The 24,848-nt window shown below is 42.6% G+C and overlaps 1 protein-coding gene across 13 annotated transcripts in view; it reads left to right on the forward strand.

Annotated features, from left to right (window-relative positions):
* OPA1 (OPA1 mitochondrial dynamin like GTPase) overlaps positions 1-24,848 on the forward strand; it is a 165,440-nt gene that overhangs the window by 120,508 nt on the left and 20,084 nt on the right. For all 13 annotated transcript variants that reach the window (XM_073578662.1, XM_073578663.1, XM_073578668.1 and 10 more), the window contains 10 exons: positions 7,595-7,659; positions 8,577-8,653; positions 9,132-9,297; positions 9,808-9,960; positions 11,880-11,988; positions 12,148-12,227; positions 12,317-12,457; positions 14,456-14,572; positions 15,844-15,937; positions 18,944-19,054. In XM_073578662.1, coding sequence (XP_073434763.1) covers positions 7,595-7,659; positions 8,577-8,653; positions 9,132-9,297; positions 9,808-9,960; positions 11,880-11,988; positions 12,148-12,227; positions 12,317-12,457; positions 14,456-14,572; positions 15,844-15,937; positions 18,944-19,054 — 1,113 coding nt within the window. The remainder of the gene's footprint in view (positions 1-7,594; positions 7,660-8,576; positions 8,654-9,131; positions 9,298-9,807; positions 9,961-11,879; positions 11,989-12,147; positions 12,228-12,316; positions 12,458-14,455; positions 14,573-15,843; positions 15,938-18,943; positions 19,055-24,848) is intronic.

Raw genomic sequence — 24,848 nt, forward strand, 5'->3', positions numbered from 1 at the left:
CAAGGCTTGTTGTGAAAAATGGGGGGACCCTATGCCATTTTTTTTTTTTAAATAATTAAAAAATATGGCATGGGTTCCCCTCTATTCTTGATAACCAGCCTTGCTGAAGCGGACAGCTGAGGGTTGCTGCCCCAAGCTGTGAGTTTTGCCTGGCAGGTTATCAAAAATACAGGGGAACCCATGCGGTGTGTTTTTTTTTTTTTTTTTTTTTTTTTTTTTGTTTGTTTTTTTTCTTTTTAATTATTTACAGCACAGGCATTGGCTGGTGAATAATTCCATCAGCCGCTTCTGCTCTCACTGTTATTAGCGGCAGCAGGCGTTTGCTGATGGGAGCAGTAGTCCCATCAGCCGACACCAATGACCAGAGGTAAACTTTATACCTCCAATCATAGCTGCGCACTTACTCTGTCATTTGACAGCATAGGAACAGTGGCTGTCTGACTGGCGGTGATGATTTTACCGTCAATAAGAAGCAGTGGTTGCCATTCCTAGTGAAGTCTGTGTACAGTGTCTGTGCTTGAACAATAAGTGCTCGGTACGGACACCGAAATTTACTGTTCGGGTTCGCCTATCTCTAGCTAGTAGTCATTGTAGTTTTAGTAATTTATACAGTGGGTATGGAAAGTATTCAGACCCCTTTAAATTTTTCACTCTTTGTTTCTTTGAACATTGGTGGACAGTCATTTTCAGGTTTCTCCATAGATGCTCAATTGGGTTTAGGTCAGGGCTCTGGCTGGGCCAGTCAAGAATGGTCACATAGTTCTGAAGCCAATCCTTTGTTATTTTGGCTGTGTGCTTAGGGTCATTGTATTGTTGGAAGGTGAACCTTCGGCCAAGTCTGAAGTGCAGAGCACTCTGAAAGAGGTTTTCATCCAGGATATCTCTGTATTTGGCCACATTCATGTTTCCTTCAATTGCAACCAGTTGTCTTGTTCCTGCAGCTGAAAGACACCCCCAAAGCATGATGCTGCCACCAACATGTTTCACTGTTGGGATTTTGTTGGGCAGGTGATGAGCAGTGCCTGGTTTTCTCCACACATCCTGCTTAGAATTATCACCAAAAAGTTCTATCTTCGTCTCATCAGACCAGAGAATCTTATTTCTCATAGTCTGGGAGTCCTTCATGTTATTTTTTTTTATTTTTATTTTTTTTAGCAAACTCTATGCTGGCTTTCATATGTTTGGCACTGAGGAGAGGCTTCTCCATCGGGCCACTCTGCCATAAAGGCCCGACTGGTGGAGGGCTGCAGTGATAGTTGACTTTGTGGAACTTTCTCCCATCTTCCTACTGCATCTGTGGAGCTCCGCCACAGTGATCTTGTGGTTCTTCTTTACCTCTCTCACCAAGGCTCTTCTCCCACGATTTCTCAATTTGGCTGGACGGCCAGGTCTAGCAAGACTTCTGATGGTTCCAAACTTCTTCCATTTAAGGATTATGGAGGCCACTGTGCTCTTAGGAACCTTGAGTACTGCAGAAATTCTTTTGTAACCTTGGCCAGATGTGTGCCTGGCCACAATTCTGTCTTTGAGCTCCTTGGCCAGTTCCTTTGACCTCATGATTCTGATTTGGTCTGACAATGCACTGTGAGCTGTGAGGTTTTAGGCTACTTTCACACATCAGGTTTTCGGCGTCAGGCGCGATCCGGCGTCGTGCCGGAACGCCGGATCCGGCAAATGTTTTGTAAAACCTGATGTGCCGGATCCGGTTTTCTGCCGGATCCGTCTTGTTCTTGACAGACAAAACCGGATCCGTCTCATCCGGTTCATCCGTTTTTCTATCCGTTTTTCGACGGATTACGCCGGATCCGGTTTTTAAAATTGACCCTCAAGGCAGAGTACACTGGCAGGATGACAGAGTGTGAAAGATTTGTGCCCTAACCAAACTTGTGTACCTTCTGGACCAACAGTATATACCTTTGCCAACCAAAGTTGGCTATCTTGTCATGGTCTTACTATTTTTAGCTTTAGGCCACAGGTGTGTACCTGGTTGTGTTTTATGCAAAGTATTTCACCTTTTAACAAAAGTTGTGTACATTGTTAGGAAATCACCAACAATAAACACAACTTTTTAGGTGAAATACTTTGCTTCAAACACAACCAGGAACACAACTGTGGCAAAAAGCTAAAATTTACCCACAGTTATATACCTGGTTTTGAATACCTTTTTACCTTTGAAATACCCTGTATTTAACCTTTTTTTTAAACATAGTTCGCCGCAGAAAGAAAAGACAGACAACCATTGTGAAACGATAATTTAACTTTTATTTAAAAAATTTTTTTTTTTGTAAAATGTTTTGAAAGTGCAAAAAGCTTTTTTAATAAAGGTTTTAAACCCAATGGGCATTTTTATTAAAAAAAAAAAAATTACAAATCTGTGTAGTGTGGGGTGGAAATACTGCTGGAGGGGCTGCGGGACACTTCGACACTGGGTGTGTGGAGAGAGGACTGGGATCGTGGTGGGGAAGGAACAGTTAGAGGTGAAGGTGTGGAAAAAGCTACAGAATGGGTGGACATGTTGGAGGCAGAAGAGGTGGTGGGCGGTGGAGTGGAGGGTTGGGCAGGGACTGTAGGAGCAGATGATGTTGATGGAAAGTTGTATGGGGAAGGAGTTTGGTACGGGGAAGGAGTTTGGTACGGGGCAGGTTGCTGGAAGTGGGGAGATGTCTGGTACTGGGGAGGTTGCTGGTACTGGTGAGGTTGCTGGTATGTAATAGGAGGGGGAGGATGGAAAGTGGCTGGAGGGGGTGCAGATGTAATAGGAGGGGGAGGATGGAAAGTGGCTGGAGGGGGTGCAGATGTAATAGGAGGGGGAGGATGGAAAGTGGCTGGAGGGGGTGCAGGTGGAGGAACTACAGTGGTGGGAGGTGGAGGTTGGGAGGTAACCTGCTGTAGAGCACCGTGGCACGAATGCATTACATGCATCTGCTGGGTAGGAGATAGTGTTGCCATGCGCTCCACAACAGACCTGAAAAAGGTGTGGTTTGGCGAAGATCTTGCTTCTGAATGCATGGTTTGCAGAAGTGTCTTCACCTCCAGAATGCTGGAGTTGATCTGCTGAAAGCCTGCGGAGATTTGCTCTGACAAGACTTTGAGACAGTTCTGGAAAGATGCATTCAGATGCAAGAACTCTTGCGCATAACTCTTTTCCTGACCCCTCTGCCGCTGCCGCCCAGTACCCGCAGGTGTACTAGAGGTGGCAGGGGCAGAAGGGTGGGGTAAAGGGAAAGCGATCTCCTCACCAGCAGCTTCATGTAATGTAGGCGGCCACGATGCTCCTGTGCTGGTGGATGGGACAGATGGGTCGAATGTGTGGGAAGGCTGGGAAGGTGCAGATGTACCGGGGCGGTCGAAGTGTCCCTCGGTGCCGGTCTCCTCAGGGATCGCCTCAGAAGGGTCCAATCGTGCAGGCTCCCGAGTGCTGCTCACCGTGCTGTGGAATAAAGAGAAAAAAAAACAATTAAAATACTGACATGGTATGGCCCTGGCTGAAAAAAAAAAGTTACATCTAACTTTTTTTTCACATGTGGTGTGTAATATTTACCTTCTGGTGAGCATTGTTTCCCGGAGGAACGACAGGGCTTGTGCGTACTTGTACTTGCTCCTGCGTCCTCCAGATCCACTCGGGGCCCGCATCTCTTTATTGAACTCCTTCTTGAAACGATCCCTCACAGACCGCCACCGATTCACAATTCTGTTCCCTGAAGCGAGAAAGGAGTGGTTAGTATACAACATCAGTGTTTCACAAACTCCAGTCCTCATGGTCCCCAGGGGTCATGTTTTCAGGATTTCCATAGTAAATAGAAATCCTGAACACATGATCCGTGGGGACCACGAGGACTGGAGTTCGGGAAACACTGGTTTACATCAAGCAACCGGTACTGTATATACTTACGCTCTTTAATCTGGGCCCGAACATCGAGATCCTCCCAGTGGCCCACAAGGAGCGAACAGATTTCCTCCCAGAGTCGTCGGGTAACGATCAGGTCAGCGTGGCGGCGGTCAGCCATATTCCAGAGCGGCTCCCTTTCTCTGACGAGATCGATGAGGCGGTCCACATCAATCCCTCCATCCTCACCGTCAGAGTCGGGAGCACGCTGTGAAGGCTGTTAAAGAAAAAGACAAAAATAACATAATTAGCCTCCACAAAAGAAATGAAATAAAAAGTGCAAAAAAAACAAAGCAAAAATATTTATACTTACACGCTGGTGACCGCCGCGTTGCTGTCGCCGACGACCCTGGGAGGCACTGCGAGGACCTCTTGGCCGAGCACCAGATTGGGAAAACTAGAGAAAAAAACAAAAAATGTTATGTCTTTGGATGTAGGCATTTGTTTGCTGTGTGTGGTCTGCAGAACGTTGTTTTCTATGTGTTGTGTGTAGTGTGATGTTGTGTTTCTGCGTTTGATGCAAAAAACTTACCAATTGTGAGCCCACTCCAGGTGTCTGTCCACCCCTTCCTTCTTCTTCTGGGAGCTCCTCTTCATCTTGTGATTCCTGTTTTGAAATAAAAGGCAATGAATAGACATATATTACAGAGATGATGGATTTTGGAAATAAAAACTTGCTGACGATGCGAGGGAGGGCTCCCAGAAGAAGATGTGCTGTCCTGTTGATGGCCAGACTCCATGGCTGTGGGTATTGCTGCTGCTGTTGCTGCTGCCAGTGATGCCATTTCTGCTGCTGCTGCTGCTGCATCTCTTTGGCGGCTGTTGAATAAAGAGAAACAAAGGGCCAATGAATATCTTGATATTCCATGGCCCTAGTTTGGAGGAATGGGGGATTTGATAATTACCGTCTCTCATCTGCTGCTGGACTCCCCTCCTCAGCATGTTCCATTTGCTGCTCCATTTGTGGTGGTGCTGATGGTGCTGCTGCTGCAGATGTCTGCTGCCTTCTGCTCCTGGTTCTTGGCTTGGGTGGCATGTTGGGTGTGGCTGAGGGTCCCATTGTCTTGCTTTTATATATCTCCTGTGGGCAGAGCTACTGAGCATGCTCAGACCAAAAAACCGGATCCGGCCGCCGGATCCGGCTTTTGCCGGATCCGGCGCATTGCGGCGCTCATAGGCTTTCATTGTGTGAAAAAGCCGGACGCGCCGGATCTGGCGTGTCCGGCTTTTTCGCTGGAGACAAAAAACGTTACAGTAGCCGTTTTTTCCAGACGCCGGATCGCGACACATTGCCGGATCCGGCGAAAACCGGATGAAACGCATGGCCATCCGGCGCAAATGCAAGTCAATGGGGGGGGAAACCGGATCCGGCATTGCATTTCGCCGGATCCGGTTTCTGTCAAAAGCGCCGGATCGCGCCTGACGGCGAAAACCTGATGTGTGAAAGAGGCCTTACACTCCCTGACAGAAGTTATGTTGCTTATCCATGTTATGTAAATAAAAGCTTATAACCTGACATTAAATTCATCCATTGGTTGTATAAATTATTCTTTTGAAAGCTGAAACCCTTCGAAATGTGGTTTAGGTTAAGAAAATTGGCATCAATGCAGAAATATTGATCATTTAATAGACACAGAATGGTCAGATTTTGGCAAGACAAAAGTTTTGTCAGCCACAGAAAGTAATGTGATATTCAAACAAATAATTAACTTAAAATACAAATATATGTTGCATAACATTGGTGAATGAAGTTGTGATGCTATTAGTCATATTTAATATTTTGTGTGACTTCCATGAGCTTGAAGGGCTGCATCCATGTGGTTCAACAATGATTCATACAAATTATTAATGAAGTCATCAGGAATAGAAAAGAAGGGAGTCTTGCATGCCTCCCAGAGTTCATCTAGATTCTTTGGTTTTGTCTTCCAAGCTTCCTCTTTCATCCTACCCCAAACATGCTCAATGATGTTCATGTCTGGTGACTGGGATGGCCATTCCTTGAGCACCTTGATCTTTTTTGTCTGGAGGAACTTTGTTGTAGAGATGGATGTATGAGATGGAGCACCATCCTGCTGCCGAATTTGACCCCTTTTATGATTTGGAATATAAGAGGTAGCTAATACTTCTTGATATTTTAGGCTATTGATATTGCCTTTCACCTTGCAAATGTTTTGCAAACTCCCATACTGAATGTAACCCCAGACCATAATCTTTCCACCACCAAATTTAACTGTTTTCTGGATGTATTTTGGATCCATACGTGCTCCAGTAGTTCTCCTGCAGTATTTGCGGCGGCTGTGGTGTAATTCTACTGAAGATTCATCAGAGAAATCCACCTTCTGCCTCTTTTCCAGCATCCATCTGTTTAGCAGGCTGTGGGACTTTGCAAATGCCACACGGTTTTTTATTTGCCTTCTGTTTAGTGCAGGCTTCTGGGCACTCATTCGACCATGGAGGCCATTTCGAGACAGAATCCTACAAACTGTTCTAGTTGACACAGGGACTTGAGGTGACTAGGCCTGTTGGAGGTCTGCTGCAGTGGAAGAGGGCCTTGCTTTGGATTTTCTAACCAACAAACGTTCCTCCTGAGCAGTTTTCTTGCGAGGTCTGCCGGACCTGGGCTTGTCAAACACATCTCTAGTGTCTTCGAATCTTTTTTTAATTCTTTGTACTTGACCCTGAGACACATTAAAGGTGCCAGCCACCTCTGCAGTGGATCTGGTCTTCAGCCTCTTGATAATCCAGGCTTTGGTCGCAAGGTGGATTTTTGGCATGTTGCCAGAGCTCAAGCTGCAGCTCAAGTGAAGGTCTGGGGTGCTGGGTTTCTTTTTATACACACCCACTAATTAACCAATCATTTACTGAGCACAGGTGATGATGTAAACTAGGATTGGGTGCATTATATGACCAGGCGACAAAACTTTTGTCTTGCCAAAATCTGACCATTCTGTGTCCATTAAATGATCAATATTTCTACATTGATGCCAATTTATTTTCTTAACCAAAGCCATATTTCGGAGGGTTTTAGCTTTCAAAAGAATTAATTTATACATCCAATGGATGAATTTAATGTCAGGTTATAAGCTTTTATTTACATCACATGGGAGAGCGAAATAACTTCTGTCAGGAAGTGTATATAGACAGGTGTGTGCCTTTACAAATCAAGTCCTGTCAGTTTAATTAAACACAGCTGGACTCCAATGAAGGAGTAGACCCAACTCAAGGAAGATCATAAGGAAATGGACAGAATGTGACTTAAATGAGTGTCTGAGCAAGGGGTCTGAATACTTATGACCATTTATTAGTTCAGTTTTTCTTTTTTAATTTGCAAAAATTTCTACATTTGTTTTTTTCAGTCAAGATGGGATGCAATGTGTACATTAATGAGAAGAAAAAAAATGAACTTTTTTGAGTTTACCAAATGGATGCAATGAAACAAAGAGTGAAAAATTTAAAGGGGTCTGAATACTTTCCGTACCCACTGTACACACACTCACACACACTGCAAAGACTTACTGATAGGGAGTTTAGATAGTGGGGATAGTAATAATGTCTGGAAAGTGCTGTGGAATTAATGACACTATATAAGTGAGGAAAATAAATAAATAATGCACTTTTAATAGCCATAAGATCATATAGCAAACTATCAGTTATAGTTTCAAAGTGTTTCCATCTGATCAAATTATATTTCCATTTTTCTTTTTGTAGCAACCCGCTTTAACCTCGAGACGGAGTGGAAGAATAACTATCCCCGATTACGGGAACTTGACAGGGTAACTTTTTTCTTTTCCTGTGTTCAATGATGTAGTATATTCTCGATATGTATCTGTTCAGTCTTTAGTATGACTTTTGTGCTAGGCAGGGTCCTTAATCCTCCATGTCATTAAGGGTACCGTTACACCTAGCGACTCACCAGCGATCCCGACCAGCGATATGACGCGGTCAGGATCGCTGGTGGTCGCTAGTGAGCTGCCACACAGGCAGATCTCACTAGCGACATCGCTGGGGACGGGGATCGCTGCTTAGGCCTGTTTCACACTTCCGTTTTTGTGTCCGCCAAACGGATCCGTTTCCGTTTTTTTGACGGATACGGATGCAAACGGATCCGTTTTTTAAACCCCGGATCCGTTTTTTTTACGCATCCGCGGTAACCGCTATGGGAAAAAAAACTGGTCCTGCAAAAAAAAATGGCGGATCCGTTTTTTAACGGAAACCAACGGATTTTGACGGATTTGAAAAAACGGAAGTGTGAAACAGGCCTTACCTGTCAGATGCGGCGATCCTGCGTCCTCCCGCCCGGCTCCACGCGCCGCAGGAAGTGACCGACGAGGAATGATCCAGGAGCTTCTCGCGCGATCAGCGATAACCAGCGGGGGAGCCGGTCGGAGGTAAGTATCACATGCAGCGATATCGCTAGTAATATCGCTGCAACGTCACAAAATCGGTGACTTTACAGCGATATTGCTAGCGATATCGCAGTGTGTAATGGGGGCTTAACACGGGAGCCCAGAAAGCAGTTGCTTTTTAGGATTGAAGATATTTTTTTTTTTTTTTATCAGTAATCAGATGTCAGAGATTGAATTTCTGTAGTGACTGCTCAATACCTTTCACTGGCGGCGGTATACAGCAAGGGCTGAATACTGATATTCTGAATTGCTTTCTGAATAACCATCTTTATTTATTTTTTTAGAATGAGCTGTTTGAAAAAGCCAAAAATGAAATCCTTGATGAAGTAATAAGCCTTACCCAGGTTACTCCAAAACACTGGTACGTATTTAATTAGAAAATCCTGTTTTTGGTGAGTCTGTGTGCCATCCAGTGGTGTTCAGTTGGATGGCAGCATTGGTGAAGAGTGGACAGATTGTGGGGCATAAAAGCAGTCTCTGTACAATATCTGTGACTATTGTGGTCAGCTGCAGCAACTCGCGGTCTTTCTTACGGATAGCTGCAAACTAGGTTTGGATGTAATCTTGAATTGCAGCTTGTAATGTGATATGAATCTCAACTAGATACTGTATCTGGATATGTTCCTGTTTGGTCTGTTTGGGTTTTATGAGAACTGAAAGCTCTTGCTTTTATTAATTACATACAGACAGGTGAAACCACGTCAGGACATCATGAGCCCTACTTGGGACGTGAATATCAGACATGTGCAACCAGCTTTAGTGTGTAGCAGAAGTATGCTTGTGGAGTCCACAACATCTGGCTAAATAACAAATTTATATGAATCATATGTTTCCAACAGGGAGGAGATTCTCCAGAGGACGCTATGGGAAAGAGTGTCCACTCATGTGATTGAGAACATTTACCTTCCAGCAGCGCAGACCACAAACTCAGGAACTTTTAATACCACCGTAGACATCAAGCTGAAGCAGTGGACTGACAAGCAGCTGCCTAATAAAGCAGTGGAGGTTAATAAATAGAATATCTTTCTTCCTGTCCCTCTTTTGATCTGTGTTAATAATATTAATGAATTTTATTTATATAGCGCCATCATATTCCTCCGCACGTAATAATTAAGCAGGGACATGTACAGACAATAAAGACCTCACAAAGTAACACACAGTTCAACAGTTACAGGAGGAGTGAGGGTCCTGCACACAAGCTTACAATCTATAAGGAACTGGGGGACACAATATGTAGAACGTGCTTGTCATGTATGGTCCAGCCATCAATATAATAAATAGGGGTTATTATATAGCGCTGCAGGATCCGGTCACCAGCCAGTATCTGTCCAAATACAGTAGCCAAGTGCTATTGGGCACATGGAGGATGATGACAGATGAGTAAGAGGGTGTTCTCTGCCAGGCATTTTTATAGAACAGTATATTGTAGTACTGATGCTTTTATGCAGTGGATACATTGAAAAGTGAACAATGACAGCATGCTTTGCCGTCATCAACCTTATCTCTCCGTCTTAGGTGGCATGGGAAACACTTCAGCAAGAATTCTCCCGGTTTATGACAGAGCAGAAAGGCAAAGAACATGATGACATATTTGACAAATTAAAGGAGGCGGTGAAAGAGGAGAGCATCAAGAGACATAAGTGGAACGAGCAAGCAGAGGATAGTTTGGTATTTTATGTTGTCACTTATTTACATTGTTAGCTATTAAAGAGGACCTGTCATCAGGTCAATAGTGGTCAATGTTTACACTTTTTTTTTTTTTTATATTCCTGCCGACTCCTAAGGCTATGTGCCCACATTGCGTTTAAATCCGGACACTGAAAACTGGACTCCTTCCCAGAAATCGCGCGGTTTTTGCCGCGATTATGTTCGCGATTTTGCCGCGATTTTCGCGTGTGATATTCAAGCACTTTCCAAGCGATTTGAAGCATCGCTTGGAAAGTGATTGACAGGTTGGTCACACTCATCAAACATAGTGTTTGACAAGTGTGACCAGGTTTTTACTATTGAGGCCGCCTATGCGGCATCAATAGTAAAAGAAAGAATGTAAAAAATAAATAAATAAAAAAATCAGGGTATATTTACCTTCCGACGTCCCGCGCAGTCTCAGTGACGCTCCAGTTCCCAGCGATGTCTTGCGAGACCTGTGATGACGTTGGTCTCGCGTTGCTATAGCGATCTCACGAGACCACGTCATCACAGGACCTTGCCGCAAGGCATTACTGGGAATGCTGTGGCCCGGGAAGGCAGCGCGGGACGTCGGAAGGTAAATATACCCCGATTTTTTTTATTTTTTATTTTTTTTACAGGGGTTTGGTACCCAGGGCCTGGAGGACAGTCTCCTCTCCTCCACACCGTGGGTACCAACCGCACATGAGACGCTTAACTTCGCGCATGGTGGGCATAGCCACATGCGGGAAGTAAGCGCCATAGCCACATGCGGGAAGTAAGCGATTCTCATGCATTCCTATGGGTGCGGAATCGCGGCAATTCTTTGCGATTCCGCACAAAAGAATGAGCATGCTGCGATTTTTTTCTGCGATGTGATTCCGCCATGGAAAAAAGCGCAGCATTAGCACAGCATGTGCGGAATGCCATAGGAATGCATGGGGGGCGTTCTGTACAAGATTTTTAAACGTTTTCGCAGCGTTTTTGTGCCGAAAATCGCGGCAGAAACGCTTAAAAATCGCATCGTGGGCTCACAGCCTAATTATTTTTTCTTTGTGTTTTTTCTTTTAATCCACTTTGTGGTTCAAGATATGTATGCCTTTTTATTTAGGGCTAATTTTTATGGTCTTTACCAGGGTGCGCAAAAGAATCTCAGGGGCGTGTTTTTAGGTTGCTTTGCATTATTAATCTTCAAGCAACGCCCCCTTGGTAAAGACCATAAAAATCTGCACTAATTAACAGGACCACATCTATTGAACATCTATTGGTTGGTTTAAAAATACCCAGGGAGCAGTGGCAATACAAGAAAAGGCAAAAAGTGGCCACTTTTAAACTGGTGACGAGTTGAGCAAATTTGTTTGGGTCCCTGCTTATTCGACAAGCTATAGCGCTTACCGAATAAGCTGCAGGGGGAACCCAGATACCTTGAGCGCGCCGGGTGATCAGCTCTTCGGCTCCACAGCTGCATGTGTCCCGGCTGTGTGACAGTCACAGCACATGCATGGGGAGCCTGTGAGTTGGGCTCTTCATGCATGTGCTGTGACGGTGACACAGCTGTGGCGCTGATCAGCCGGCGGTCTCCAGGTATTCGGGTTCCCTCTGCAGTTTATTTAGTAAGCGCTATAGCTTGCCGAATAAGCAGGGACCCAAACAAATTCGCTCAAACTCTACTGGTGACAAGTCTTCTTTAAGACCCTAAAGTATTTGGCTGGATTATTGTCTCCAGTCTTCCTTTAAGTCAATCAAGATATAATTTATAGACTTGACCGACTATAATGCAGTGAATGTCAGAAGTGGTGCATTTTCCAAATTGTCCATTTTCTATTATAAGTAATTGTGATATTCTAGTATACATTCTCCTTGTATTTGTATATATTGTATAGTAGCACAGCACCATCATTACCTTGTTTTTGACATAGCGCGTTATCCAGCACAATGCTTTAGAAGACCGGTCAATCTCCGACAAACAGCAATGGGATGCTGCAATCCATTTTATGGAGGATACCTTGCAAACTCGTTTGAAAGACAGTAAGTAGTTGAGCCTAAATTTCTATTAATCCTTCTGTGCAAATTGCAGTTCTATTTGGCCAGCTTTTCACGCTGCCAAATTATATACCACTTTTTTCAAGGTGGTGGCAAATAATCTTAGAAGGAGCACAGATTAGCAAAATGATTCTTTCTTTGCAGCGGAGTCTGTCATTCGTGATATGGTGGGTCCAGACTGGAGAGAAAGATGGCTATCTTGGAATTCTCGGAGTCCAGAACAGGTAAAACTGTTTAAGTCAGTAACTTTTAAATCATCGATTAGCTTTAGACCTCAACTAAAAATATTTATATAATATTTTTTCTGTTTAAGAGTATACGAAATGAAACAAAAAATGAGCTTGAAAAGATGCTGAAGGTAAATGAAGACCATCCTGCCTACCTTGCCAGTGATGAAGTCACAACTGTGCGGAAGAATCTGGAAACCCGGGGCGTGGAAGTAGATCCAGTTTTGGTGAGCACCTGATAAATAGATAAGTTATTGTTCTTTTCCTCAGTTTTCCATATGATCATTTCTAGAAAAACTTTACCACATTTTTTTTAATCAAATAAAGTTAATTGAGAAGATGAAAAGGATTAGGTGCTTGATGGATGTAGCAAAGCAAACAAACTATGATATTCGAAATAGTACTTCCAGAATGCAAAGTAAATGAGCATGCACTGTGTGTGGTGCTAGCATCATTCAATGGAGAAAATAGTGTTGGAAAATAATCACAGGTGTATATATGTTAGTGGTGCAATGAGGAGAACAAAGGAGCATGTATGTATAAATCGGCAAAGTTTATTAATCATATATCAGAAAAGTTCAAAGTAGTAGTAAAAAGTCGTACTAGAAGGCATAGTACATGATACATGGATGTAGAAGAATGGGGGAAGAGACATTGTCTCCTGGGACCCCGTGCAGCACAAATGCTAATAATTAGGTATGCCAACCCCCAAAATCTATAAAGTGCTTATGTTCCTAAATGACAAGGCGTCTTGCGGATCCAAACCTGGTGCCTCATACCTGCCTTTCATAGGTAAGCGCCGTTCCACTCTATGTACCCACAAGGGTTTTCATTTGATTTTTTGTGGACGACACTCTGCCGATAAGGTACCTGTTGCTGGTATAGCTCCAGGCTTAGAGATTGTTTGGTTCTTCCCTGGCTCCCCGTGTTAGCCACTACATATGGGTTTTTGCTGCCCCTAATTTTCACTTTTACAGAAGCCTTTGTTCTCCTCATTGGCAAAGTATACTGCGCAAGCGCGGAAGGCAATTTGAATGTGCACGTGCGGGACCTGTACGCGAACAACGCTATTCACAGAACGGAATGTGTACAGCACGCCGATTTGGGGTGGAGAGAGGGACCAGAACCAACGCCCATCGGACCGGACCGAGGATATTACCATACCGCTCAGGGGCAATTTAAAAGGTTTTTATGTGGGATTCATGGGGAGTCAGGGGGGTTCACAAGTAGTTGGGGAATGAATATCTCACACTCTAGTAGATGATATTTTTAGTTGATAGGCCAAAAAACTGGTGACAGATTCCCTTTAATGGCCAAGCGCAGGACTATCTTAGTGCCGTAGTAAATGAGTGCAGCAATACCCAATCAAGATGGCCAGGCTGCACAAATTAAATTTGTGAGGTTTTTAAACTGGATCTGTCACCAGGTGTTACAATACAAGCTGCACACATTATTAAATTGATCTCAGACTGATAAGGATGCTGTAATGGCTTTGAATATGCATATCAGATTGACTGTAAAATTTTTATGAAGTCTGATCTCTTTCTCTGCCCACCTAGCCTGATTAACAGTTCCTCAGTGTCCCTTTTTCCCTGCTGGGATCTTGCTCTGCTTAGTAAAAGCTGCAAACTTCATGGGAGGAGACCGAACACACTTGTACTGTTCTATAGATAAACATAAAATAAAAAACAATTCCTCATCTTCATATCAGAAATGGCCACTTTGAAATGGATTTTCAGAGTTACTACACCTGCCTCATAAGGGCTAAGAGATCTCTTTAATAATGTCTGCAGTTTCTATGGTAATATCTGGTGACACATTCATTATAAAGAAATATAAAAGAATGCACTGAAAATCTTGAAAGTTTCAACTGTTCTGTGTGAATAAGATTTTCACAAATTGACAATCTGGCCTCTGACACATGAAAACTGCCGACAGTGAGACATCAATGACAAGTGCCAGTCGGAGTTCAATTAGCTGTCTACGATGCATAAAACAAAAGTTCTGATTTGTATTACTGCCTGTCTAAATAACGATGATCCAGACTGGACTGAAAAAAATCAAGAGCAACCAGACTGTTCTATTTAATGTTCATGAGTTCAGAAGTTCTTCTCTTACTCTTTCCTCCTCCTTATACAACGAAACGTAACTGGTAAAACTTCTGCCATCACTGGCTTCTGGGTTGTGTAACCCTTCATGTGACTGTTCTTTCTGGTGTTCTCTAGATCAAAGACACGTGGCACCAGGTATACAGAAGACATTTCTTGAAAACTGCTCTTGGTCACTGTAATCTTTGCAGAAGGGGGTTCTATTACTATCAGAGGCACTTTGTAGACTCAGAGGTAAGAGTTTGCTGTAAACTATCTTCATCTGTGACATGTAATGAACACTTTTACTTGAAGGGAAGCTGTCATCAGAAAATGACCCATTGTGTAAACTGTTTTCTTATGTTTAAAAGGGGTCTCCGAGAGCTTCAATAAAAGAAATAAAATACATTCAAATATTACAAATTTTACTAAATACCTTTTATCTAGCAAAAATTTAGCCTAAAAGGAAGCTTTCTATTGTGCGCTGTCAGAATCTTAAATATGTCAGCTGCCATCTATATCCGTTTCCCAGCCGTCCCAGCAGACAGGTAGTAGGGCGGGTTGCGTTAAAGATGTCTGCTCGAGTAGCATCCCGTCAGGCATCATGAACGCAGATTCCTTTATTCACTGAACCTGGGAATATACAATACAAATGGTCTTTCCATGGCTGGTCATTTCTGCTCCGTTACTGCCCAGGCTGGCCACATTATGATCTAGTCTGGTCCCATTTATGGACCAGACTAGTGCTTGTAAATCTGCAATGAGGACGAGTACGCAGAACTATTTATGTCCAAAAGTTATAGGATTTATCCAATAAATTCAGCAGCCCCCGAGAACATATCTTTAGGTATTCCGAGTTTGTGACATATCTCTAAGAACCCCCACAAATCAGATCCCGCCCAATGTAGTTTGCAGTTTTACCAAACTTTTTGATACTTTTCTGCACACTGTGACAGGAGTAACACCTTAAGTCTCAAGGTTGTGGGTATTGTAGATGAGACCCGCTTTGGTCACACATTGGTGGCATACTCTACTTACTATTATGCCATGCAGCAAAGTGCTCGGCCACAAAGTGTCATCACTTTTTAGACACGTGACCAGGTTTTATCTCCACAGTAATTATCTATGCACTTCCGGCAAGTGTACGGTGTTCAATGACCACCACGTGTTTAATTTCTCCCATTATATAAATAATTTTTTTAGAAATGTACCCAAAAATATTGCCTAAAAAATGTACTGGCACACTGAAAAATAAGGTGCATGGCCTTGAAAATAAAATATTTGTGCTTGCAGGGCACAGTACAAGTAAAGCTGTTCCAAAAACATTTAATTAAATAAAGGCTGAAGAAAATGCTTTCTTTTGTGTGCAGTCCTTTCCATTAAACATAGGTGGCGCCAGTGTTCTATTGCTTCACTGTAATGACCAACTTTATGCAGTAGCAGAATACATAATAAGCATATAGATTTTATTTATTGTGCTGCAAACCACTGAGTATTTTTCATGGTGATGTCTATCAATATTCTAGCTGGAGTGCAATGATGTTGTCCTATTCTGGAGAATACAGCGGATGTTGGGAATTACAGCAAACACTTTGAGGCAACAGCTAACAAATTCAGAAGGTATGCATTCACACCTCGCACAAGTCGTCAGTCTTACAGTTATTGATATTTTTAAAGGGAACCGGTCATGTGATTCATGGAGAGCATTATATAGGAATAGACTTACCATCTATACAGCTCTTTGCTGACTTTTCCTAGCCCAGCTCCACCAATTTGACAGGACTTTCCTTATACACGCATAGGCAGAGACCTGTCAATCAAGCTGCCACAGAATTGGAATAAAACATAGATGCTTCCAATGGGAATCCCTGTCTTTGTTTCATGCTGCTTGTGGTGCAGGTTAATCATCTGACCAGTTTCCTTTAAGAGAAAAATTCAAAAAGTAGTCTACAGTAGTTACCAAAAGTTTTAAGACTGACACAAATTTTGGTTTTCACAAAGTTTGCTGCTTCAGTTTTCATAGTGGCAATTTGCATTAATTGTAGATTATGAAGAAAGATCAAATAAATTGCAGTTATTCATTCTCATAAAAATTAACTTAATGACAAAAAACATTTCCACAGAGTCATATTTTTGTTAGCTCAGGAGAAAGTGTTAAGGCCCCGTCACACATAGCGATCTCGCTAGCGAGATCGCTGCTGAGTCACAAGTTTTGTGACACAACAGCGATCTCACAAGCGATATCGCTGGGTGTGACTGATCAGCGACCGGCCCCCCTGCCGGTATCACTGATCGCTCTGGGAAACCTCTGGACTTTTCTTTGGTCGCTGGTCTCCCGCTGGCCAGCATGCATCGCTGCGTGTGACAGGCGGGAGACCAGCGATCTGCTGGTAACTAACGTACACATCGGGTATCCAAGGGACGGGCGTCCCTTAGATACCCAATGTGTACGTTAGTTACCAGCGCGCTGATGCAGGGAGCTGGTAACTAACGTACACATCGGGTATCTAAGGGACGCACGTCCCTTGGATACCCGATGTGTACGTTGGTTACCAGCTCCCTGCATCAGCGTGCTGGTAACTAACGATCACAGCGACGACGCGCGCTCGGCGTCCCTGTGCTGATCGCTGGTGAAGCTGTCTGTGTGACAGCTCACCAGCGATCATGTAGCGATTCACCAACAATCCTGACACGTTGATATCGTTGTCGGAATCGTTGGTGAGTCGCTATGTGTGACGGGGCCCTTAATCAGGACAAGGCAGCTGATATCACTGTCATGCTGATTGAATTAGAAGAGCAGACCAGTTGCTTTTATGGGGATTATCTAGGATTGTTTATTTTCTCCCTACCTGACTGTTCAGCCTGTCACTGATCTCTGCCGTCTCAGAGTGGTCACGGACCGTTTCTGCCAGTGATTTTGCTGCTTCATTTGACCTCACATGAACAGAGCAGCTCTTCCTATTTGAGCCTGATCTGTCGGCGCATCATCACTGTCTACGTCATGGTAATTGACGGTCAGCTCCATGCAGTTAGCAACTACATGCCTGTAAGTTCTTGGCCCTATAGGGAAAAATAAGCAAAGTCACGGATAACCCCTTTGCTGACTGACTGCCTTCAATCTACATGTGCATGCAGGTTATAGAAACTTGAACAAAATAATACCTTGATATCTCTGACCCGATATTCGTCTTCCAGAGAAATCCACATATTTCTTATGTAAATGAGCTGTTAAGATCTGTGGGCAGAGTAAAAATCTCCCTGAGAATCTGCAACCAGAGGTTATTATCAATGAAATGAGGTGATAGTAGTGTGAGCCAAGTAATGACTGACACTTTGCCTCATAATCATACACAGGAAAAAAAAACACAAAATTGAGCTGGGTTTAAGTTGGTATACATGCAGTGTACCAACTTAAACCAATCTCAATTTTTGTGTTTTTTTTCTTTGTATTTTTGCATTCTGTGCAAGCCGTTGTGTTGCCTCCCTCTCCTGAGCTGGAAATTGTATATTAGACAGTGTAGGATCGCCCTGACCACAGAGTCACCTTGTTGATGGTGGGATGGCTTTTATGCTATATTTGATCAAATACAGTATTAAGAACTCTGTATTATTTAAATGCACTTTTGCTTTTTATTTATTTACTTACAGCAGCGGTTTTCTTATTTTGTCTTTTGTAGGTTTTATCATACACAGATCTGCAGTGAGATCTGTGCTAACACAGTACAGCAAAAGTGAACTTTGTCTCATTACAAACCGTTGCAGGCGCATTTGTCCTCTCTTAGTGCTTTCAGCTCTGCTGCAGAGCTGTGCCTAATTATAACCAACGTAGTACAGCAGAGTTTAACCTTATCTCATTGCAAACACATTTGCAGAGAATTCTGGTCTGCTGTACTGCCCCTAACCTCTCCCCCACTAGCTGTCTGTGAGATAAAAGCATGCAATGCTGACTTGTTAGTACAAAAGAAGTGAACTTTGTCTCATTACAGTCTTCGCTCTGCTGTGCTGTTTTACTTCTAATCGCACTGTAAAGCTGTGTAACTGTCATTACATATCTCACGATTTATGCCCCCTTTCATCTGAAATGAGCTGTAGAGGCAAATTCTCAGGGAGGTCTGTCTATACGGAGTGCAGGTAAACAGCTGATCAGCAGAGTTGACGAATGTCTGACTCCCACAAATTAAATATTGATAACCTGTCCTAAGGCTTCTTTCAGACCTCTGGGAAACACACACGCATACTATCCTTGTTTTTATATGTAGAACATGTATCCATTATCGACTACGAGTCTGTTAAAATACCGAGTGGGCTGCAATAAAAAACTAAGATGTCCTTTTTTGATCATAGTCCATGGATCAGACTCTCCAATCCAAATGAATAAGTCTGGGGAAAACACAGATGGCAACCAGTTGGCATTCTTGTGGCATCCTAGTACTGTCAACTTTTCAGTAAATATTTTCTAGAAATGTGATTGACCTCCCATCAGTTACATGATGAACATACATCCGGTTTTTGTTTTTGACAAAAATTCATGATGTAAGACTGAGACCTAAGGAATTTTCTGACTTTGAAAATGCTTTGCATATTGTCTCCTTATTATTAACCAGTGGTTGTATCTCTTTTAAACAGTAAGACGTTTAGAGAAGAATGTAAAAGAGGTCTTGGAAGACTTTGCTGAATCTAATGACAAAAAAGTTAACCTGCTGACAGGAAAAAGGGTCCAACTCGCTGAAGATCTTAGTAAGTTCAAGATTTTACTTTTGTGTACTTTCCCCTCACATAATGCACTGTTGCTGAGTTTGTAGACAAAACCATTCTAATGTCATAAACCGCACTACTGTTATAGATCCAGTGGGACCAATCCCACACTGGAGGACATGTCCTGCTGTGCCGGGAGCTCAAGGTTATGTCCCTACTTCAGCTCTGCAGCACAGCGATGTCTCCTCAGTGCATGCTCATATGATGGTATTTTGATAGTTCAGTTTCTCCTTCCCTGACACATGACCATGTGGTAGGGGCTGCATCTGTATTTGTTCTGTGCATTCATTGATTAGCTCTTTTGATTTTACATGTCTGGTCCTTCTCAGGATTCAAGCTTTTGTATGATAGGCAGCAGCCTTAGATGTGAGCCACAGACTCTATTGGCAAAGATATGAGCGTTTTAGGAGTGTACTGATATACAGTACTGCGTCTCTGTGTACCAGTACAGTGTGCCTGTGAAGAAGAACAACATGTAGACGGAGAAAAAAACTTTCCTACTACAGGGACTAAAGCCTGTGGGTTTATTACTGTATTTGTTTTTACAATATTCATTCATGACTTTGTCATCCTTCCCTGGCCACAAAGAAATATTACATTCTAAAGGGTGTGGCTTATAAATTTTCTGCAATTTTTACTTTTATAATGCAGAGATCTCATGAGGCAGACTCGTGGTTATCATCATAGCGCTAGTTTCAATAAACGCTATTAAAGGGAACCTGTCATGAATTGCAGCCAGTTATATTATTTTTCTGATGCGCGCCAGCATTTCAGAGAAAATATAGTTGACATTGGCTGCAGATGACTTTAGAGGTCTCTCACTATGTACATATGAGGGAACGACCTGCCGTTTACCTGCAGAGGTGCTGGGAAAGTGTGTACTAATAATCTGGTTCCAGTCCTGCAGTGAGCTTGCCATTTATGCTGCCCACGGTTTTGGCAGTGTGAATCACCTGACAGGTTCCCTTTCAGTAGAGAAGAGCGAGTTTCCCAGGACCCCTGACCAGATCTGTATTTTCGATTGCCTGCACAAATAAATATCCACCGTTTTCACATCAGAGTGCCAATTTTACGTTACATACTTAAAGGGATAGGAGCCTATTGGTGCACTGAATACGGGAGTGCCAGCCATGCTGTTTTTATTTATATATATATATATATATATATATATATATATATATATAGAGAGAGAGAGAGCGTGTTTATGCTAATCATATTCATAAGGCTGTTTTCACCTGACGGAGGCTAAAAGTGTCTTTTTGATCTCCATGAGGCCAGAATACCTAGCGTTATACAAGCCCATAACTACTACATGTCAAGGGTGACATGTGCAGCCTAGCCGCATGCTATCCACAGTGGAGATGCCTCCTGTGCACATGCCTTTTGTAGAATTGCTTTCTTTATATTTATGTGTGACAATACGAGGCAATGTACTGTGAATGAAACCTTATGGTGTTGGGTGCTGTCTTCTCCAAAATTGTCTAGTACTTGACATCAATGCATTGTTTTGTGTCTCCTTGGCTAGACTGTGATCACTTGGGGAAGGCCAGCAAAATGATCCCTTTTCAGTGCTATCTAGAAGTCGGACTGGTTTTAGCAGCTTGTTCAGCCACGACATGTCACTATACAATGATGATGGGAAATGCTCGTACGTTTTGGAAGTGCAGCCTGGCAGTGACTTACACAATGTAGGATGAACGTCCTCACTTGTCCTGACATGTCTGCCATGTGTTGAACTCCTTGCTGATGGTAATTGGGGTTGCTATGTTACATTCATGAGTATTTAGTGTAAATTCATTTATGGTGTCTGTTGTCAAGTGGTTTCTGATGCAGCATTGTTTTCTTCATCCCCAACAAGGCTATTATTTGTCCTCAGCTAAAACTCTATTGGTTGCAGTAGTTTCCCGTTCTTGCTGAGTCTGTGATATCCGTAATAATTGTGTGTTCAGGATCTGTGTGGTGTCTCCATAGTATAAGTTGTACTGTGTAAAAGGTGTAGGACACCCGTGATGTGTGTGGTATCCATGATCACTACGTGGGTAATGCCGTCGTTGGTGACGTGCAGTCGCATATAGGTATGGGAAAATAGAGCAGTGCTTGTGCATAAATAAGAACCCATGTTCACCTACATGTTGGAATTGCCCTATAACATTACATTGCATGCAGCCATCTCTATACATAACCCCTCTATTGGACGTGTACCTATAAAGTAGACGGTGTTATGTCATTAGGCGTCATCTACCAAACAGATGGAATTTGCCAATGTTCTGACTTGGGCATTGTATTCATTCTTCATATGTGGATGCAACTATGTGCCTTTCAACCCAGTACTGCAGGTCTAATATATTCTCAGGTATGCAATGTCCCCAGAGGTATTCCCTGTGCTATGATATATTCTTGTTTGTATGTTTTTAATGTATTTTTCAATACATTTTTGAGGGTTTTTATTGGAACATAGATCTTTTTGTTTGTCTGTTTAAGGAATTCACAGACCCCAGTGCTATACATTTTCATTTTAAGTACAGCACTGCAAGAAAAGGATATAGTGACTTTTGATAAGACTAAGGGTAAATTCACAATGGGTGTTTTTGCTGCTTTTTTTTCTGCAGCAAAGCCTGATTTCTTGGCAGGAAAGATGCTGCTGCAAAAACGCAGGTTTAGGTGCGTTTTTTTTTTGTTTGTTTTTTGGTGCGTTTTTTGTCTTTGTCCATGCTAATGTCCATGACATTTTTGCATGTCACCTATGGAGTGATTGTACGAGTAAATGGTGATTAATGCGAGCTGAACCTAAGTGCCCTAAGTGCTCTGTATACCTTGTTTATACACTTGGCCCCGGTTGTGTGGGGTTAACAGGAGGCAAGGAAGCCATATTGGATGTGCGTTTCAGACGTCACTTGAGATGAAAGTGTAGACGTGATCCCAGCCACTGGCCTATGGATACAAATCACTCCGTGGAGGGGCGGCTTTGAAGCTGCAGAAGTGTGAGCTCTGCGCTGCGAGCAGACGGCGGGCCTAATCAGCGCCAGGATCTGTTTCACTGCTATATTAAGAAAGTGGCAGCACTTTCGCCAGAGGCATTCCCCGGCTTCGAGAGTTGAAAAGGAGGAATGTTTGTGGTTTGGGATGTTTAATATCATCCAGGCAGGAAATCCTAGAGCAGATACTCTTCATGTTCTACAAGCTGCAGGGGAGAAATGTGAAGAATTAGTTTTCCATAAACCATGTCTTTGATTAGGCACAGACACAGTGATACAGCCTTCTATTATAAGATGGGGATAATTGCAAGCTATTTCATGTAGCTCTTTTTATGTGCAGACAGGTGATTAACCCCTTTCACTCATGCAAGTCCTTTCACTGTAAAATTCATGAGGACTTGGAGTTTTACTAGCGATGAGCGAGCACTAAAATGATCGGGTGCTCGTTTCTCCAACTGAGCAATTTCTAATACTCGCATGCTCTTTTCGAGTAACGAGTATAATGGGGAGTCAATGGGAAAGCCGGGACACTTTACAAAAAAATCTGGGGGGGCAATGAAAACGTTCAAATGGATGGAAAAAAAGTGCTGAATGGAAGAAGAACAGCATGGGGAAGACCTCTGGAAGCCTCTCTGACACCCAGATCGCTGCTGAGAACAATGGTGTCACACTTTACTTTTAAGGAGTGACAATAAAACTTTCCAAACCAACGAGAAATTGCATTTTACAGGAAAAAAAATGTTAAGAAACATTTTTTTTCCTGTATAATGACTTGTATATAAGGTAAAATGTAAAAAGGATTTTTTTAAAAAATATAATTTACCGTAAGTTAATCAATATTCTTTTTTTTTTTTTTTTTTTTTTATATTAATAAAGCAGAAAATTTCTACACATTCTGTTCAAATTGGCACGTATTGGTACGCCTAGACTCATAAAGGCTATGCACTTTTAACCCCTTTCCGACATCTGGCTTAATAGTATGCCGATGTCGGACTCACCCCTGTTTGGTGAGGGCTCCAGCGCTGAGTCCCCATCTTTCAGGGCACGTCAGCGCAGTGTCTGACAGCAGCATTTAACTCACACGTAGGAAGCACATTGTAGATCCCGCCCATCAGTGACCTCGTCACATGATCCGTTGTCACTGATGGGTCAGCATGACAACCAGAGTTCTCCAGCAGACCCCTATGGTTCATTGCTGGTTTGCCATGAGCGTCACCTGTGTGCAGCTTCTAGTCTCCCATGGAGACTATTGAAGCATGCAAAAAGTAAAAAAAAAAAAAAAAATTGTAAAAATAAAAAATCACCCTTCTTTTGCCCCATTCAAAATCGATAAAAAAAAATGAAATATACATATTTGGTATTGTCGCGTTCAGAATCATCCAATCGATCAATATAAAAAACAATCCGATCGCTAAACAGCAATAACAGGTGATCCAAAAAAATCATATCTACATCAAAATGGTATCAATAAAAACGACAGCTCGACACGCAAAAAATAAGCCCTGACACAGCCCTAGATCACAAAAAATGGAGACGCTACAGGTCTTAGAAAATAGCGCCTTTTTTCTAATCAAACTGGATTTCTTTTTCACCACTTAAATAAAAAAGAACATGTTTGGCGCCAGTGAACTCTTAATGATCTGGAGAATCATAATGGCAGGTCAGTTTTAGCATTTAGTGAACATGGTAAGAAAAAAAAAAACCTCTGGCATTGCAGATAATCATGTTGTTCAAAAGTACAACTTGTCCCGCAAAAAACAAGCCCTCACGTGGCCATATTGACCAAAAATAAAAAAGTTATGGCTCTGGGAAGAAGGGGAGCAAAAAACGAAAACGCAGAAACTAATATATCTCTGGTCGTGTAGGGGTTAAGGGTTATATACCAAGAAAATGTACTCCAGACCACAGAATAGTCTGTTTGAGCAATGTAATACCAGTAAGGGTATGTGCACACAGAGTAAAATTTCTGCATCTTTTAGCTGGAAAAACGCGCGTTTTGCTGTGTTTTTGGTGTGTTTTTGCCATCATTTTTGATTGATCTGAGTGGAGTAATTGGTGAAAAACACATGGCAAAAGCGTAAAGAGAATTGACATGCTGCAGATCAAAAATACTGAACGTGTGCATGACACATCAGGTTGCTACAATCATGTTTTGCCACAAATCTGTGCAGAAAAAATACCAACAAAAACGCATCAAGTCTGCAGCGTGTGCACACAGCCTAAATTTTTGTTCAAGTTTTTTTTGAGGGTTCTACATTAAGGCAATTTATTCCTGGCCACAGAATAGTCTATGGATGAGCGATATAATACCGATTAAAACGTAACAAGTATTTTGAGTATTATATACCAACTAAATCTACCCAAGAACATGATCTGGCCCAGGCCTTTGACTGTGTACCCTGCCTCTGCTGTACCTGCTGTGTGTCTCGCTGGCCTCTCCTCCTTGGTTGGGCAAGGAAGCTTGCCCCTGCCGCTAGCATTGTCTGATGGGAATTTTTTTAGCGTATTTTCCATAATGGCCTTCTGGTATAGCACCATTTTTAAAGACCTCTCCACCTCAGGAAGAAGAGATGCAAAGTACTTGCCTACAGCAGATCTAGTTACTGCCCTTTACTTTGATGAACTAATGATTCGTTATCGCAATTATTGATTGGTTGATGCATTTATTTAAAAATGGTAATGGTAATTTTTCCAGGGAACATCATTGCCATCATCCAGTCAGGGCTAGCCTACAAAGTACATTGCACAGTGTGACACAGATGTAGGTCAGCCATCCTTAAAGGGAGTCTATCAGCAGGATT

Source organism: Dendrobates tinctorius, unplaced genomic scaffold, assembly GCF_039654945.1.
Source record: "Dendrobates tinctorius isolate UK_male_01 unplaced genomic scaffold, ASM3965494v1 ptg000060l, whole genome shotgun sequence".
Taxonomy (NCBI): Eukaryota; Metazoa; Chordata; class Amphibia; order Anura; family Dendrobatidae; genus Dendrobates; species Dendrobates tinctorius.